The sequence below is a fragment of the Cyprinodon tularosa genome, unplaced genomic scaffold (assembly GCF_016077235.1).
Source record: "Cyprinodon tularosa strain WSP-4 unplaced genomic scaffold, ASM1607723v1 ctg903, whole genome shotgun sequence".
Classification (NCBI taxonomy): Eukaryota; Metazoa; Chordata; class Actinopteri; order Cyprinodontiformes; family Cyprinodontidae; genus Cyprinodon; species Cyprinodon tularosa.
This window is the reverse complement of record NW_024039678.1, coordinates 294637-314457: the sequence shown is the minus strand read 5'-3', so window position 1 is coordinate 314457 and position 19821 is coordinate 294637. Positions and strand designations below refer to the sequence as shown.

At 41.4% G+C, this 19821-nt stretch overlaps 1 protein-coding gene across 1 annotated transcript in view; it reads left to right on the top strand.

The window, feature by feature from the left end:
- Nucleotides 1-329: 329 nt before the first annotated feature.
- Nucleotides 330-19821, top strand: part of pparab (peroxisome proliferator-activated receptor alpha b) — a 35183-nt gene continuing 15691 nt past the window's right edge. The window contains exons 1-3 of the mRNA XM_038274285.1: nt 330-574; nt 8556-8716; nt 17355-17493. Of these exons, the coding sequence (XP_038130213.1) occupies nt 367-574; nt 8556-8716; nt 17355-17493 (508 nt within the window). The 5' untranslated portion in view covers nt 330-366. The remainder of the gene's footprint in view (nt 575-8555; nt 8717-17354; nt 17494-19821) is intronic.

Below are 19821 nucleotides of genomic sequence, written 5' to 3'. Positions count from 1 at the left end.
TCAGCATGGGGGTGAGTAGAAAATGAAGGCTAATCATGTTTTGGGTGTACTATTCCTTTAAGATTTAGAGTTAACGACTGGTCACGTCACACATGTGGTGTCCTTTCACGGTGCTGCACTGGAATTCAGTAGACCTGATTTTAAACAGTTCAAAAAGAATATTGCTTTCCATTGTTTGAACTCGATCTACATGAAATCTGTTACATGCTTAACTCAACAATGAGATGGCAGAAAAAAAACATTTCAATACATGCGTTCTATTTTTCTTTTTTGTTCTCTGTTAAAATATATATTTTTTCTGTTCTTTTCTGATTTCTGGCTTTAGTCTCATGTGTGACGCTCCCAAAGGCACACTTCGCCATCACAATGGTGGATATGGAGAATCACTACCACCCCCCGTCACCCCTGGAGGACTCGATGCTTGATGGTCCCCTGTGCGGTGAGGACGATTTTATGGGCAGCATGGAAACACTTCAGGATATCCCCACATCCATCGATGAGGATGCCCTCAGCTCACTCGACGTCCCAGAGTACCAGTCCTCCCACAATGGATCTGAAGGTTCCAGTGTACTCGGTAAAACTAACAGAAATGTTTAAGTCCTCTTGACTTCCAAAAGGATTGATACCAAGTGACATTTAGTTGTATTTTATTGCTATTTTATTCGGCAGGCCAACTTAAAGTAAAAACGAAAATAGTACATGGCTTTTACAAAAATCTTTTATAAACAAAAATCTTTTATAAACAAAAATCTTTTCTGATGCATTTGTATTGATCTACCCTGAGCCACACAGAACCAGAATTTTTTGCATTTAAGGTTTTAAGTCTTTTTTGAAAACCAGCTCAAGCTTAGTCAGACTAGATAGAGAACTTCTATGGACATCGGTTAACAACTATTACCACAGCTATTGGATTTTGACTTTGGCTAGTTCACACAAAACATTCTTTAATCTAAACTTCACATTTTTCTTTATTTTTTTCTTGTCAATTTGCTATTGAAAAGCAAGCCTCCATCCAGATATCGGGTTAAATTTCCACATCCTGATGCTGCAACAACCATGTATTACTGTAATGTTTATATTAAAGGTACACTATGCAACCGGTGTTGATTTTCCAGCGAGGCTCCCCCCAGAGAGCGAAAGTAAAAGTGCACTGTTGTAAATATGCTCAGCTGTTCTCCTGGTTTCTCCGTCAAGCCAGGCGCGGTTGTTTTGAGCTTAGCAGCGAATGACTAATGCTGCGTTCACACTGGACGCAGCTGGCGCGACAGAAGCAGCGAGTTTACATGCAAAGTCAATGGTTAACGCGCATCAAGGCGCAGCAAAAGGTCCCGCGGCACGTTTTGAGCACCAGGCACAGCACGTCTGAGCAGCTGAAGCAGCGCGTCGGGTGCGTTTAACGCAGGGAGAGAGACACAGCGCTGATGATCACTCCTCTTAAACAGTTTATTGACGCCTAAATTAACTTAAAATGCAGAAATCTGCCGGCAGAATATGCAGTTTGGATTATTTAGATGAAAAACACCTACCAGCTGCCACGGTGAACCGCTGCTGATGAAGGGATCCATACTGTCGGCGCATCCCTGGTATGTGGGGGTCTGAGCGGCTCCGACAGAAAAAATATTGAAGGCAGGATAATAATCTGAATGAACTGACTGCACTGATTACGTTTTCAGGTGTATTTTCTCACTTAAACACATATTAAAACTACTTTATTCCCACTGATCACAGCAAATATAGCTGCAAGGCAGAGAAAGGATAGTGAAGCTCCGCCCAATGCGCCTCAGACACACTTTTGCACCGCGCAGCCAGAGCAGCAAAGCTGCTTCAGCCGCGCGTCAGAACTAACTGGTACAAGCAGCAAAAAGGAAGCAGCAGACGCAATTTTGCTGCTTTTGCTGCTTTTGCTGCGTGAACGTAGCATAACTGCACAAAGATTGCCACTGTGCTAGCAACGAGCATGCTTTTAACTGGGGGGTGTAGCAGTTCTCGCCGTAAAGCAAGACTGACTCTCACGAGACTTCTGAGCCTGTGGGTGCGGGTCGGTGCTCCTGCAGTTGCAAGTGCAGTATTTCCCCCAGAGACCACCAGGGCGGCCGAGAATACCTTTGTTCAACCTGAAATGACTCATTTAATCATCCATAACGTTATGGAACACATTAATTAACTGAAAAATGTTGCATAGTGTGCCTTTAAATCTCTTTAATCTGCAAACAGGATTAGGTATGCCCTTCAGAGTTTGCAAAACTGCTGTGTGTATCTCTCTTCTTTACTCTCTCTTGTGTATCTCTCTGTATTACTCCGTCTTTTTTGTGTCTTTCTGCTTCATTCTCTCTACTTCAACTGTTCTTTTCATCAGTGTTCCTATTTTCCTCAGCTCTGTTTCAATCTTCTATCAGTCTTCCCATCTTCTTTCTCTCCTTTTCTATCTTACACTATTCTAAAACATCAGTGTTTCCCATTAATAAACGATCTCATTTGGGCCCGCCACAGTCTTATATAAAAACAGAGAGAGAGAAAACAACAACAAAAATATCTGTCAGTTTATCAGATTATTCCACAGCTATACTTTCATACCGCCCTTAACCCAGCGCCATACAGAGACAAATTGTTTACGGCCATAACCAAGCGACAGGAAGAATGCGCGCCACGTTCATAGATGGTCAGTGGCGGTTCTACTCCTCGGGCGAGACCTACTCCAAGAGCCAGGTATATATTTTTTTGAAACGTGCGTCCTGTCGTCCTTTATAAAAATGGCGCCCGGTTTGCCCGTGCCCATCCAACGACTATTTTTGAAAAAAGAGACTAGCGACAAATATAGCGACTTTTCTGGTGTCACTGGCGGCTTTTGGTGTCCTTTACGTGAAAGCACGTATCTTTCCTACTCTTGTCCTCCAGCGCCAGGTGCAGCCGTTGTCCCAACCCCGTTCTCCCGCAGGAGTCCCTCTCAGCGCTGCAGTCAGAGCCACAGCATGTTGACCCTCAGGAGCGGGTGGGATGTAAATGTAAAATGTTATTTGGTCTAAAATAAATTGAAATGTTTTATCTTAAATAACGGCATTTGATTCACACAGCAACAGTCACTTAAAGCTGCAAACAAAGCTGCCAGGAAAACAGTTATGACCAGCGTGGTCATTACTTGCACCCAATGGTTGCAAGTTATGACCACTGATCTCTTAGCCTCGTGAGACCATCCTGATCTCGCTAGCTTTCAAGGTTTCACTCGCTAATCAGTCTGGAGACTCTCCGTTAAAGAAAATTTGGAGCCGTTCACCAAACGAACGTCCAATCAGCGTTGGCTTTGAGGCGGGTTGAGGTGTGACGCAACGAGAAGCGCGACAGTTCAGTCTAAAGAACATGGCGGCTTCAGCCGATGAAACTAGCATTAGCGTGGCTATCGTGCAAGTTTTCTCGGAATTACAGAGTATTTCTTCACTGAAAGAAGAGCAAAACACTGCTCTGGAGGCTTTTCTCAGAGGAAAAGATGTTTTTGCTCTTCTCCTGACTGGTTTCGGCAAGAGTTTGATCTATCAATTGGCTCCTCTTCGTCGTCGCTCTGTTACGTCATATGCTTCTTTGATCTGATTGGTTTATTTGGCCCGTCTATCACCAACATAGGCCAATCAGCTAACCAGTATTTTCGCCCCTTCCCAAAATTACTTCAACGGAAGGTTTCCAGATGGATATACGGAGCAAATCCATCTGGCGGAGTCAGGTTACTGATCTCTATGGCTATGACGCAAATTGTTTTTTAAATATATTTATACTACAAATGTTTGCAGCATTGGTAAACACCATAAATTTTTCTTTGTGCTCTGCTTTGTGCTGCTGTTGTTGATCTGATTGTTTGGTAAAGGACTGAGGATTGAAACAGTTTTTCTAAAACCATCCATTTTCCATCACGCTTATTCCAAGCGGGGTCGCAAGGTTCTACCACTTATTAATGTTTATATTTATATTTAAGTCAATTTGGAGATTATTTCTGTTATTTTTATACGTAAAGAAAACTCCCTCTGAAACCAGAAAACTCTCCAGGAGTGCTTTTTATTTTAGAGTCGAAAAGCTCGTCCTAAAAACTACTCTGAGATTCTTTTAGATTTTTGGGAACAGTATTAAAATTTGTGATTTTAATCTAGATTAATCTAGATCAATTCCAAGGTTACAGGGAGATTAGTCTAGATTTAAAAAATATATATTCTATGCCCACCACTACTAATAATGTATATTATCTTTTCTATTACCATATGTGATGCTTTCTCTGCAACCCATCTTCCATTTATTGGTATTTTTAAGGCAGTGGTCCCCAAACTACGGCCCGCGGGCCAGATCCGGCCCACCTCCACACTTGGTCCGGCCCCCTGAACAATACCAGACAGTATTTTCATATAAGTGTTTTTTTTTTTATATATTAAAGTTGGACATTTGCAATAAAATGTTCCTTAATTATGAAGTTTTTTCATTATTAACTATTAGTAACTATTTCATACACATAATGCGACAATGTTCCACCCTTTTGGGGTCTGTGCCCCTATCTGGCAACCCCCAGCATAAAATCTTAAACCCGCCCTTCTCAAAGAGATACAGAAGAGGATTAGGGCCATTCAAAAAAAATAAAAATAAAAGTCTATTCAATTCTGACTTTTTTCTCAGAATTCTGAGGAAAAAGTCAGAATTTTGACTTTAATTAAGAAAAAAAAGTCAGAATTGAATAGTTTTTTTTTTCTTTTGAATGGCCCTAATCCTCTTCCAAAAAGAGCGAACGGAATAATGGCGAAAAGAATAGGTAAGAGAAAGATTGATTCAGGATGCAGGGCATTAAACCTGAATTGGACAAACGATAATTTTTTTTGTTCAATGTAAAGTCTGTCTCGTCTGTCAAGAGGCGTTAGCGGTATTCAAAGAATATAACCTGCGGAGACACTATGACTCCCGTCATAAAGACATAAATCCCGTCATAAATTTAGGCACTCTTGCAATCGTCACAATTTTTCTGTTATAAACTGACCCCGGCCCCCCATTAGAGAAGGGAAAAGTTATGTGGCCCTCACAGGAAAAAGTTCGGGGACCCCTGTTTTAAGGTTTTTCCAATTGAGGGAATTGATTTCTTCAGCTTGAAATGTCTAGCAATTGTAAGTGTTAGATAGTTGAATACATGCCCAGAAGGAGAAGATTGGGCTCCAGTGGTTACTTCTTAAGTTTTATCTAATTAAACACATTAATAATTTCTTGCTAGAAAATTTTCATTTTTACCCCACCCCTAAAGCAGCCATACAATGTTCGTCTTGTTGTATGTTCAACTGTTGCTATTTCTCATGCCTGTTCTTTTAGACCTCATTGACTTCCTGTGCTTAAAGCACCAGCATGTTATCTGTAACTCCTTCTTCCTCCCCTTCTTCCATGAGGTACTCACTCATTCCTCTTCCACCCTGCAGAGTCTCCCAGGAAACATCCCTTGTGCTGCCGCGTTTCACTATTAGGAGTGAAAAGTCTGTCACCACGCTGTAAGTGTAAAGTTAGCGTAAGCCAGGAAGACAGGGGAAGCAATGACTGAAATGTTGATGATGTCATGGAAAAATCACTGAGAGGGTGTTTAGAATTTATTATGGTAGCCGTGCAGAGATGGTGAGGGACGGGGGCAGAGCTTACTTGTCCACTGTGTCCTTGCTTAGATGAAACGTGTGGATTTGCACGAGGCTGGAACACAACTCTCTGCCAAATTCTGCTTATCCCCAGCCTGGCAACACTCACCTAAACTCATGTGGCTTGACTTAGAGCCACTTTTTTTGTTCCACTTCATCTGTGCTTTATGTTCTCTGAGGAGGTCCTGCCAGCCATGTTCCACTCAGGTGGTATAAAATAGATGACTGGCAAGCCTATAGTCAGCCTTGTGACCTGATCAGCATTACTCCTGCATAACATTCAGACAACAGCCAGCATGCTAAGACCTCAAAATAAATAGTTTCTAGGATGAAACAGTGTTTGTTTGGGAAGAAGGTTAAAAAGGATGAATTTCATTAGTTCTTTTGCTGGTGGTAAAAGAAAACAGTAAATGCTTTCACTAGTGTCATTGGTTGCTGTTAGGGTTGTGTTCACTGTTTCCTCTCATTTTCACCAACATGTTGACTTTGCAACTCGGGGTGAAAACGTTTTAGACCTGGTTTACTCTAACATCAAAAATGGATTCAGAGCAGCCCCCCGCCCCCACCTCAGTTAATCAGATCATCTCTCGGTCATGTTTATCCTTGCATATAAGCCCCAGCTGATCAGGGCTAAACCGACAGTTAAAGAGGTCAGAGTGTGGTCTGAGGGCGCCATGGAGACACTCCAAGACTGTTTTGAATGCTCTGACTGGAACATCTTCAAGGCTGCAGCAACATATGACAACTTATTAAATATTGATGAGTATGCCATGAATTGCCATACCGCTCCACTTGTTTCATGCATTTAAATTGCTTTATTATAATTATGCAGGGAGTTTTACAGTTTATATGGACACTGCAATGTAAATAGAGCAGAAAAACAGAAGAACAAAAAGGAAAAAGGAGAAGAAAAAAAGACAAAAAGATGAAAGAAGGAAGAGATAGAAAGGAGACAATGACAAAACATTTTCAGTCTGCTTCATCACCTGTAACGAGATGAAAAAAGAACAGCACAACCAAAAGACACGGTACGAGATATACAATAAAGCAACACCTTGAAACTATCGCTAAAGTAATATTATTAAGTCTGACATGTACTCTGTGTTACCTGAAGATATGAATGTGGGCTTTCTGTTTGGAAGTGAATCTCTGAGTACCTGGAGCCAAGCACCTGTAATTGTTTGTGAGGATGCACTTGTGCATGTGAAGTTTATCCATAGAAAAAATGCTCAATAGTGGTTGTGGAGAACCGGAGAAGCACACCCCCCAGAGCACTGAGTCCAGCGGCGGGAGACCCAAAGCCGCAGGCGCCCAAAGGGACCCCAAGAGCGAAGGCACCAAGGAGGGGCCCACCCCGGAAATCAGACCCCCACCAAGCCCTGAGGAAGCCCCCCAGCCACCGCCATGCCGGCGCCCCGGGGAGCCACGGGGATGAGTCCGCGGGCTCCGCCAGAAGCCGGCCACCCTGAAGTAGCGCCGGGCACCGAACACCGGCCCCCCCACGGCACCGGTCGAAATGCCCCGGCCCCACAGAGCACCGAAACACGCCCCACCCCCCGGCACCAAGCCCCGGCGACCGGCTGCAACACCCAACGCGACCGCGCCACCCAGGAAAAACACACAGGCGGCCACGCCCACAGCCAGGGCCCACTCACATCTGACGCGGGCGCCGCGGACAGTCTACTAAGAACAGTCTACTTAAACCGTGCCATCAGATCAACGAAGCAGAACCACAGCCAGAAGATCCAGGATCTTTTCCACGATGACAGCAACACCGGGGGGATGTGGAAAGGCATTCGGATGATCACAGACTACAACACACCCTCCCCCCCGGTAGATGCAGCAAACACTGACTTCCTAAATGAACTGAACAACTTCTTTGGAAGGTTTGAGGCACTAAACAGCACTTCAGCAGTGAAAGCTGTTCCACACCAGGGGGAGGAGGCACTAAACCTGGACGTAGCTAAAGTGAGGAAAACTCTGAGAGTCAATCCGAGGAAGGCCCCAGGGCCTGATAACATACCTGGGCAGGTGTATAAGGAGTGTGCAGATCAGCTGGCTGGAGTCCTCACAGACATCTTTAACACCTGGCTGGATTAATCCATAGTGCCAGCATGCTTCAAGTCTGCCTCCATTATTCCAGTCCCAAAGAAGCCTCAGGTCACCTCACTTAATGATTACCGTCCTGTCGCACGGACTCACATCATCATGAAGTGCTTCAAGTCTCCAGTCTGCCGCCAACATTCGACCCGTTCCAGTTTGCCTATCGACGGAACCGCTCCACTGAGGACGCCATCTCTGCTGCTCTCCAGCTGAGCCTGGCACACCTGGAGTAGAAGAACACCCACGTGCGGATGCTGTTCCTGGACTTCAGTTCAGCTTTCAGCACCATCATCCCACAGCATCTGATGGGCTGTTCAACTTGATGACACACGACTGCGTCCCCAGGTTCACCACCAATCACATCGTGAAGTTTGCAGACGACACCACAGTGGTGGGCCTCATCAGAGACGACAATGTTATGTAAAATGGGTTATTTTATTTTTATAAAAAAGAATGTTAGTATTTTATATACTCTAATAATCCCAAAGGGAATTTACTTCTCTGCATTTAACCCCTCCCCTTGGGGAGCAGTGGGCTGCAACTGTGCGGCACCCGGGGAGCAGTGTGGGGTTAGGGGTCTTGCTCAGGGAGCCAGAGTGGCAGTCTGTGGGAGTGGGGGATCGAACTCACAACCTCAGGATTCAAAGCCTTTTCTCAAAAGCCTTCATGTTAACTGCTGAAGATCTTGTTGTCTAACACATCTTTAATGACCTGCAGGCATGTTGGTAAATGCGGTAGAAACTGCACTATTCATTGAAAAATCTTCTTGCATCTGTGCTGTAATGCGGTAACACATTTACTTTTTGTGTTATACAGACGCTCTGACACCAGCGTCAAGCCCGTCCTCTCTTTTCGGCATGGCTGCAACCCAGGAGGAGCTCTCATCTTCCTCTTCGTCACTCAGTCTGGAGTGTCGCGTGTGTTCTGACCGAGCATCAGGGTATCATTACGGAGTTCACGCCTGTGAGGGCTGCAAGGTGAGTTCATCTACATTGATGCTGGTGAATACTTGACCATTACAAATGTTAGAAAACGATCCCTGACCAATCAGATTGCTGGTATCTTATCGTGCATGTGGTGTTCGTGCTTTTATCAGTGCGTCCAGTAACAAGTTAATGTATCTACAGGTGCTGGTCATAAAATTAGAATATCATGAAAAAGTAGATTGATTTCAGTAATTCCATTTAAAAAGGGAAACTTGTATATTATATTCATACATTACATACAAACTCATATATTTCAGATGTTTATTTTGTTTAATTTTGATGATTACAAATGACAACAAATGAAAATCTCAAATTCATCATATCAGAAAATTAGAATATTGTGAAAAGGTTCAAAATTGATGGCCCCTGGTGCCACACTCTAATCAGCTAATTAACTCAAACCACCTGCAAAAGCCTTTAAATGGTCTTTCAGTCTAGTTCTATAGGCTACACAATCATGGGGAAGACTGCTGACTTGACAGTTGTCCAAAAGATGACCATCGACACCTTGCACAAGGAGGGCAAGACACAAAAGGTCATCGCTAAAGAGGCTGGCTGTTCACAGAGCTCAGTGTCCAAGCACATTAATAGAGAGGCGAAGGGAAGGAAAAGATGTGGTCGAAAAAAGTGTACAAGCAAGAGAGATAACCGCACCCTGGAGAGGATTGTGAAACAAAACCCCTTCAAAAATGTGGGGGAGATTCACAAAGAGTGGACTGCAGCTGGAGTGAGTGCTTCAAGAACCACCACACACAGACGTATGAAAGACATGGGTTTCTGCTGTCGCATTCCTTGTGTCAAGCCACTCTTGAACCACAGACAGCGTCAGAAGCGTCTAAAGAGAAACAGGACTGGACTGCTGGTGAGTGGTCCAAAGTCATGTTCTCTGATGAAAGTAAATTTTGCATTTCCTTTGGAAATCAAGGTCCCAGAGTCTGGAGGAAAAGAAGAGAGGCACTTCATCCACGTTGCTTGAAGTCCAGTGTAAAGTTTCCACAGTCAGTGATGGTTTGGGGTGCCATGTCATCTGCTGGTGTTGGTCCATTGTGTTTTCTGAGGTCCAGGGTCAACGCAGCCACATACCAGGAAGTTTTAGAGCACTTCATGCTTCCTGCAGCTGACCAACTTTTTGGAGATGCAGATTTCATTTTCCAACAGGACTTGGCACCTGCACACAGTGCCAAAGCTACCAGTACCTGGTTGAAGGACCATGGTATCCCTGTTCTTAATTGGCCAGCAAACTCTCCTGACCTTAACCCCATAGAAAATCTATGGGGTATTGTGAAGAAGAAGATGCAATACACCAGACCCAACAATTCAGAAGAGCTAAAAGCCACTATTAGAGCAACCTGGGCTATCATAACACCTGAGCAGTGCCACAGACTGATCGACTCCATGCCACGCCGCATTGCTGCAGTAATACAGGCCAAAGGAGGCCCAACTAAATACTGAGTGCTGTACATGCTCATACTTTTCATGTTCATACTTTTCAGTTGGCCAACATTTCTATAAATCCTTTGTTTTTATTGGTCTTCAGTAATATTCTAATTTTCTGATATGATGAATTTGAGATTTTCATTTGTTGTCATTTGTAATCATCAAAATTAAACAAAATAAACATCTGAAATATATGAGTTTGTATGTAATGTATGAATATAATATACAAGTTTCACTTTTTAAATGGAATTACTGAAATCAATCTACTTTTTCATGATATTCTAATTTTATGACCAGCACCTGTACATGGTTGCCTGCTAATTTCTCAGTTAATTGCTTACTAGTCTCATCGAAGAGCATCCATCCATCCATTTTCTGTCACACTTATCCCTGCTGAGGTGGCAAGGGGTGCTGGTGCCTATTTCCACCTGTCAATGGGCGAGAGGCAGAATACATCCTGGAAAGGTCACCAGTCCTTCCCAGGGCAACACAGGAACAAACAGGACAAACGCACATAATCACAGCTAAGGGGAATTTAGAAAAGCCAATTAACCTAACAATAATCATTTTTGGAATGAGGGAGGAAGTCACAGTACCTGGAGAGAATGCACAGGGAGAAAATGCAAACTCCATGCAAAAAGACCCCAGGTCAGGAATCAAACCTGGAACCTTCTTGCTGCAAGACAGCATTGCTACCCACTCTGGCACTGTGCAAGCCTCATTGAAGAACAAAAAGATCAAACGAAACTCTTTGAAATAAGCAAGTGTTTTTGAACCCTTCTTGTGGTGAGACAATTCTATGTTTTGTTTGACCTTTCTTTATTTGTGTGCATTTTAATAGAAGTTTCAGTAAATAAAAGAGTAGTTGTGCAGTCAAAGTTTCACTTTATGTAAATACTTACTTGTGAAGTTATTTGTGTCTCAGTTCCTAACAAAGGTGTTGCGCCATATGTCATGATCATACTTTTGGAAATTGGGAACCAGTGTCCATATTTCATGTTGAAATAATGATGTGGAATCAGCTGTGGAATCTCTGCAATAATCCCCGTTTCAGCCAAGGCCTCCACAGGCAAGTCACAGAGGTGTGACCAAAAACCACCACCCTACCTCTGTGTGAGGACAGAAAAAATCACAGAGCACACAAGTTTCTGCCTCTTTTGCCTCCTTCTGCTCCTGGTCTCTTCTGCTCATGCGCTCAAAGCTAGAACCAGATCCCCAGAACCATCAAGGATAGTTCAGAACCTTTCAGAACCAAACTGCTGCAAAAACAGACCTTTTGCAACACATTTCTGTTGAGTTTCAGAACTTATGGAGCCAGACTGGAGAGAAGAACTCTCCTGACAAAGAACCCCTGCTGTGCCCTGACTGCAGAGCTGCAAATGGATGAAACTCAAGCTTTCCAAATGGACATGGAAAAAGGTTTGCAGGTCTGGCATGATTAGGGACAGAACAAGCAGTATGTCTTTTGATGATGCTAATCATATTGTGTGTTTACTGCTGAGTAAAGACAACGCTAATTGATGCTAAAGAATGGACTGCATGCTACGCTACGCTAAAGGAATATGTCTTGAGCTGTTGCTAAAGCTTAGAGAAGCTTTATTCTCTAAGGGTTTAAACACTGATATAACATTAGTGTTCATGTGTTCCTCAGATGCTCATTACATTCCCATTACCAAGTATGACCAAGAGTCATTTAGTGGAATCCTGATGTCTATTCGCTGCTAGCTATTTCAAGGAGGGTAAAGAATCATTTAACTAAAGGTTATTGGTTCTTGATTAAGCAAATCATTTAATAAAACATTATTTGGCCAAATAATGTTTTATTCACCTCATGGATTTGCATTGTGAATTGGTCTGAAAACAATCCAATTCCTTTAAAATTAGTGAAAAGCTAATTTGTTCACATCCCAAATTCTTCCAGATAAACTTGGTTTCAAACACAGAATCCATCTTAAACTGTAATATGTTTTTCAACCGTTTTCCCCTTCCTCTTTGTACACAGTAGTTTAGTTTAGTTGAGTTTTACTAGTCTTAGTTGAGAGTGTTAAACTGAATTATGTTTGACTTGGAGCTGAATGATTTTTGTTAATAAACTCTTATATTTTGAACAGAAGTTGTGGTGAATTTATTCCATGTATGTGCAGAAATAACTGTTTGACCATGATTAGTGCTCGAATCACTCTTTCATTTATTGTTCTAACACACAGCTAGAAGGACTGTGTGTCATAAACAGTATATAACAGCTGAAATAATATCTGATTAAAAAATAAGATATTTACCACCCCTACAGGGGAGGGCAATAAACATCTTAAAGTATCAGAAATATTAATTCCCAGCTGGCTGGGAATAGAATTGAACTAGGGCTGCAACAACGAATCGATAAAATCGATAAAAATCGACTTTTAAAAGCGTTGGCAACGAATTTAATCATCGATTAGTTGTGTCGCGCGATTAATGCGTCATCCACCGCCGCCGTCATCCGGGTGAAGAAAAAAAAAATATGGCGGAGCGAGTCAGCGCCGCAGTTGCAGTGTTGCCAACTCAGCGACTTTTCAGACCCCTCCAGCGACTATTTTTCAAAAAAGCGACTAGCAACAAATCTGGTGACTTTTTACGGTGTCACTGGCGGCTTTTGCCTGCCGTGGGGCGCCTCCCCCATCCCAACCCCTTTCTCCCTCTCCCACAGGAATCCCTCTCAGCGTCCAGACTGCAAATGAAGCGCGCAAGCCCCGGGATTGACGGCGCAAATTGATCACAATAATTAAAACAGCCTGCGCTTTGTAAAGTAAAAAAAGTCGTAACATGCAACTTTTGTAAAAACAAATGAACATGGCACGGAAGCACCACTGTTATGACGCAGCACCTGAACAGAAAACACGTTGGAGCCTTCGATGGCAGTGAAGAGAGCTGATCAGCAGGGTGAGTAACCATGTTTGTTTCGTTTTAAAGTGGGGAAACGTAACGTTAGTTTCTCAGGTAGCTCATCTGATGCTTTCCTTACCTTGTTAGTAGGTTACAGACAGTGATAAGGTTGGCTACTTATTTCACTTTTAATTTAATTTGAATTAGCTTAAGCAGCGTTTATATTTACTTTATAAATGAATGAACTTGCAAATTATGAGGGCAAGGCTTTTAAAGTTTATATCTTCTGGCAAAGAAAGTAAAGAAGATCCTGCAATTTATGGAAGTAAAGCATAAAATCCAGCAAGATAAGTAATACGGTATGTCAATTAATTATATGCCACATTCCCATGTAAATATCTGTCTATGGAGGATGTGTTTTTTAACACCCCTAGTTCTCTCATTTTTATTCCAAATACAATTTATAATTTGAATCACAGGGCTATTTTTATCTCTATGGTTCAGTATTTTCTCAAGCAGCAACTTTAACTGCTGTACTTTCCTGTCTTAAAAGGCAGAACTCTTCTAGTCTAAAAAAAACTCATTTGTTGAAATGGGGGGACCTATTGTTTGAGCCCCTTAGGGGCTTTAAAAAACAAAAATTTATGAAACAAAGTACCCTATATTTTGTGGATGTACAGCTACATTTCTCATGTAAGTTTGCGTAGTTTTAACACAAACATTTATTTTTCATATTGCACCAGTACAGTTAATGAGCAACCTGTACTTGTGTGCTTGTTTGTTCTGTCTAAAATGTTTATTATGGAATAAAGAGGTTAATATAAAAAAAAATTTTTGTCCGATTCATCGATTAATCGAAAAAATAATCGGCCGATTCATCGATTTTTAAAATAATCGTTAGTTGCAGCCCTAAATTGAACATAAAATCACAACAAAGGTAATTTATTCACATTAGGTTGTGTTAGATGGCCTTAGTATGTTGTTGGGATGTTCTTATCTATGTGATAAAAAACAGTTCTGTTATAAAATGGCTTTAAGCTGTTGAGACCACAACAAACACCTGGAAAAGGTGGTCAGATTAGACCAAAACTTGACACTTGGAACAGCACAAATAAACCCTATGTGTGGCAGGAAAACATCACTGCACCTCACCCTCTATCCTGATACTCACACATGGTGGTGGCAGCATCATGCTGTGGGATACATTTCTTCAGCATCTACATGGAAGCTGGTCAGAGTGGAAGTTGAATACAGAACAGTCTTGAAGAACAGTAGGTTAGAGTCTTGGAAAAACCTGACAGGAGGTCCAGTAGGATAGGAGGCACAAACATCCTACCAGAAGTACAGCAGCGTAGTTTGGATCAAAGCATCTTCCTGTATCAAAATAACCTAGTGGAAGTCCATACCTAAATCCCACTGAGACTTGCATCCTGTAAATTTTCTATCATTTTAATTATAATGATATTTGATAAAACCTATAACTCTCCTGTTGTATCACTTGAAACTCTGTAAAACTGTTTATCATAAAAGCCAAAGGTCAGCTTAATGACTTCATGTCTCTAGTACAAAGATACATGTATATGAAAAATGATGCATAAGACTGAGGAGGCTTGATTTTGATGCTTTATTTGAATGTAAAGTGCAGTTACTCTCAAACAAGTCATCACATTGTGGTCTGTGTCAACCTTACAAATAGATCCTTCAGAAATGTCATGATTTTACTGAAATTCAGACCCAAATGCTGAAGACCAAACAGGGAGACCAGGAGAAAAGGTTTAACAGGTTTTATTGAAGAGATAATGCAGAGAAAAGTGTTGCTCTGAACACTGCTCAACCGGACATGAAAAGTGAGGGGAAGACACAGCGGTTAGTTCAGGCTCAGTGGGAAATTTGGTTAATAAACTTGGAGAAAAGGATCTGGTTACTGACTCACGTTTCCAGAGAAGTTGTTGAATCTTTGACTCCAGTCTGTATGCTGTTGTTCCAGTGTTTGTCTGATTCGGTGGAGGGCGGAACAGGGTTTACCCAGAATGCGGTTGTTTGTAGGTGAACGGAGAAGCTGACTGCCACTCACATTTCCTGCGGTACTTGAACGGGTCGTAGTGGAGATGAATCCCTTTCTCGGTGTGAAGCTCAAACAATCTCTTAAGGAAAGTGGGTCCAAACCTCCTGTTTGTAACCTCAGCTCACCTTGAAGCTCTGTTGATCCTTCCAGGGAGAGAAGGTCAGAAAAAAAAAAACAGTTTGCAGGATGACTTCCTGCCGAGAGGCAAAGACAAAACATTGTTAAAACTCAGGTTGACAAGAACTCAGTTTGACTCAGCAAAACTCAGCTTGGCTAGAGTACCCTAAATTGGCAAACACTCTGGCATCGAGGTAGTGGCAGTCAGCAGCTTAAGAGCAGTCCGTTAACAAGGAAACCATCAGCAGGTGTGTGAGGAGGCGGACCAGAACCGGGCACCTCCTGGTGGAGGAAGGGAGACAAACACAGAAACACAAACACAAAGACAGGAGTCCTGAAAAGAAATTCTAAAATTGCATCGAGTTACATCTCATTTATGAGTTGTCATTTTGTTGTGAAAATAATCCATCTCCTTAGTCTGATAAGTCCTTCTTAAAACAAACCTCCTTGCTTTGTAATTTACATGTCTGAGACCTAAAACTGCAGATCCGACCATAAATATCCATCCATCTGAGTAGATCAAACCACTTATTTTTTGATTTTAACTCACATGTCAAACAATGGAAGACTGCATGCAGGTGGTATGCTCCTCTTGGCACAAACGTCAGTGTTTTCCCTGCATTTTTTGATCTGGTTTACAGTACCAGCACATTTGCTTTCTCAGTAATTTTATTTTCTTTTTTTAAGAACATAGTTTCTGTTTGTGACATCACATTCACATCTGTAAATTCTGTCGATTTTAAAGACTGCAACTGATTTTTTTTGTCTTTCAACCTGAGTCCATAGGTTCATAGTTAAACCAGCTTCACAGGCTTAAAGTATTTAATAACATGTTTTTTCCGGGACTGTCTTTTATTGCACTTCATTCATCTTCCAATCATCTCTTTCATACCAGCTGAAGACCCACCTCCCCACACCATGATTGTCCCTCCAACCTTATTTACTCCAACCTCCTTTTTTTAAATCAGAAATGGCTTTCATCTTGACAAACTCCCAGATTTGTGGATTTCACATCTTATTAGTTCCAACCTGAGGTGTGGATCCTTTTAGCTCCTCCAGAGTTTAAAATGTTTAAAGCACAGTATTCACTGGTCTTCATGATGCTGTTTGTTCATTAATGATCTCTGACGGACCTTTTAGGTTTTTCCAGAATAGCTGGATTAAAGTATGTTCAACCATAATTTTCCTTCCCCTTTGCAGTTATTCCCCACCTAGTGATGGTCTCTCTTTTAAAATCCTAACCAAGCCATTAAAAGAGTTTACCTAAAGCTTGTCTGTTATCTTGGTTTACAGTAATGCTGTCATCTTACTGGCAGAAGTGGGTGAATCTATGGCTACAAATTTAATTTTCAATTTTCTTTCTCGACGGTTTTGAATAGTTGTCAACAGGCTAGCGAAAGTGTAACACTTGTAGAAAGAACATGTTTTCTGTGCAAAATAAGCATGCAGGCTGTGAAATTGACAACTAATCTGTATTTCGGGGAGCAACAGGAGAAACATGACCCTTATGATGTCAGTATACTGAGAGATTATGACACCGGACACGAGCAATGTTGGGTGAGTATCTGTTTGGGGTGGGGCTGAGACCCAGTCCCGGTGGCCTTTTTTATGTTGCTGCGTATGAACACATGATATGTGGTATGACACGTGACATGTTAGTGGGGGAATTACTCAGCATAAGCTTTGCATACTGGTGAAATATCTAGCTAATCTGGGGTAACCGTGGACAGTTTAACCGCTTCTGGAGCTTTGTTTATGTTTTTGCCCTCATTATTGAATCATTAGGAATATTTATACATGCAACACATGTATCCCTACCAACAACATAAAAATAGGCTGGAGGTAATTAATCGCTTTTCTTGGTATGGTCAGGATTAGTTTTTTTCCATTGTCTGTAGAAACTGAGATGTTTCTGTTTGATAAAAAGTTGCTCTGGTCAAGGTCATAGAAATGAGAAGATTCTTACTTGGAAACATTGTTCCTGATGTTGCCAATGTCATTCATGAATATTAACATTTGTTTCAAAGGTCTCATCTTTTTTTAGCAATCTGTGTCAGGTTGTCTTTTGCTTTCTCAAGGTTGTGTTTCAGTTGTCTGCTCCATGTTGAAAAAAAATTTTTTCTCTGCTTTGAACCTGTTTTCCTCCAGGGTTTCTTTCGTCGGACCATCCGTCTGAAGCTGGAGTATGACAGGTGTGAGCGCCGCTGCAAGATCCAAAAAAAGAACCGCAATAAGTGCCAATACTGCCGCTTCCAGAAGTGCCTTGCTGTGGGAATGTCCCACAATGGTGAGTCCTGCAGACAGAGCACCAAAGCATGCAGCAATGAATAGGGCTGCACTGTTCTACTGTAGCAACATTAACAGCTCTCTACCGGAGTTAAATGTTCACCTTGGTATTAAACAAAGCAGACAACAGTCTAACTCATCTCCCTGAATGCTGTTGTCAATTTGATTATACACGTTCATGTGTATAAGTGCAATATTTTTGCCAGAAAAATCTCAAAAATGTTGAAAGTTAAAAAACAGCCCAAACATCAATGTTTTAAGAGATTAGAATATCACATTAGATTAATCAAAAGGCTGTTTTGGTACAAATGTAAGGCTTTGTTGATTCCTATGCACTGGATTCTTGGTTGGGCTTCCTGTTGCATCAATTACTGCATTGGTGTGCTGGTGCATGGACGGGATCAGCCTGTGGTACTGTGTATGTATAATGAAAGCCTGGATGCTCTGATAGCTGCCTCCCCTTTTGATTCCAGTGTCTGTCATCTTCCTCTTGACAACAGCTCATAGGTTACGCCGGGGCTGTAGCCAGAGAAGAACAGGAACACCATGGTCACTGAACCAGCTTTTGGTAACTTTGGTAGTGTAGACAGGTTTAAAGATCTACTGGAAAATAAAAGGAGGAATTGGTGCAAAGCCAGACGATGGAGAGAGAATCTGTGACCATGTAAAAATCTTTGTGTTGAAAATGACAATAGCTGAGTAATTTTAATAAATTAAGAAACATCTAAACAGGCCGACAGAAATGAATGCATAGACGGCAGATGATCTTTATACAATTAAAAAATGATTAAAATAATGACTGAAATGACAAATAGTTGTACGCTTATAAAAAATAACAATGTCATCTACATAGGTGATGCGGTGAACGCAGAGCCGTCCCCGCCCACAGAAACTGTACAGCAGACAGTGATGCAGCCAGGAGGCCTCTGACTGGTCAAATCTACATTCGCTCTACACTATGCGCCTCCTGTTTGGTACCTTACCAGCTTGTATGATCGCAATTGCGGAAAACGACTCTTTTTTGTTGGACCACCTAGAAGAGCGAGGTGCGCGAGAACGCTGGGACCCTTTTTCAACCTGGCTATCTAGATGTATCTAGCCGTATCTAGACCCACAGCTAGTTTGCGATTTTCCCCTTTTGCGTTTTGGCGTGGAATAACATAGCGCAGACCACGCTTCAATATTGAGCATTAATAAAAAATGTCCGGGTCACACCTGCGACACTACTGCGAGAGTATAAACAGCCCTTAACAACCTCAATACCTTTTCTCACTACATTTTCTACCCCACATGCAACAATTATGTTTTATAAATAATTTATAGCCTACCTTTTTTGCAGTTATCAGATCAAGCAGCTCTTGAGAGGAGCTGGTGGATATGAATAATCTCTTCAGAGCATACGATGCTGTAAATTGGACTGTAGCTACTTCTTTGCTCGGGAGCGGTGGTATGGGCGATCAGTCATTAGACGAAAACAACTTTCTGATTTTTTACCATATTTTATGTTCTGTATTTGTTTTTTGTTTTTTACTTTAGTTTGTAGCATTTAGAAACACCTACGGAAGAGGATTAGGGCCACTGGAAACAAAAAAAAAGTTAACTGATTTTAAAATTTTATTTCGATTTAGTATGGGGAAAAAGTCAGAATTCTGACTTTAATCTCAGAATTCGACTTTATTCTCAGAATTCTGACTTTTTTCTCCGAATTCTGACTTTTTTCTCAGAATTCTGACTTTTTTCTCAGAATTCGACTTTAATCTCAGAATTCTGACTTTTTTCTCAGAATTCTGACTTTTTTCTCAGAATTCGACTTTAATCTCAGAATTCTGACTTTTTTCTCAGAATTCTGACTTTTTTCTCCGAATTCTGACTTTTTTCTCAGAATTCTGACTTTAATCTCAGAATTCGACTTTAATCTCAGAATTCTGACTTTTTTCTCAGAATTCTGACTTTTTTTCTCAGAATCCGACTTTAATCTCAGAATTCTGACTTTTTTCTCAGAATTCTGACTTTTTTCTCAGAATTCGACTTTAATCTCAGAATTCGACTTTAATCTCAGAATTCGGATTTTTTTCTCAGAATTCGACTTTAATCTCAGAATTCTGACTTTTTTCTCAGAATTCTGACTTTTTTCTCAGAATTCGACTTTAATCTCAGAATTTGACTTTAATCTCAGAATTCTGACTTTTTTCTCAGAATTCTGACTTTTTTCTCAGAATTCGATTCTAATCTCAGAATTTGACTTTAATCTCAGAATTCTGACTTTTTTCTCAGAATTCGACTTTAATCTCAGAATTCGACTTTAATCTCAGAATTCTGATTTTTTTCT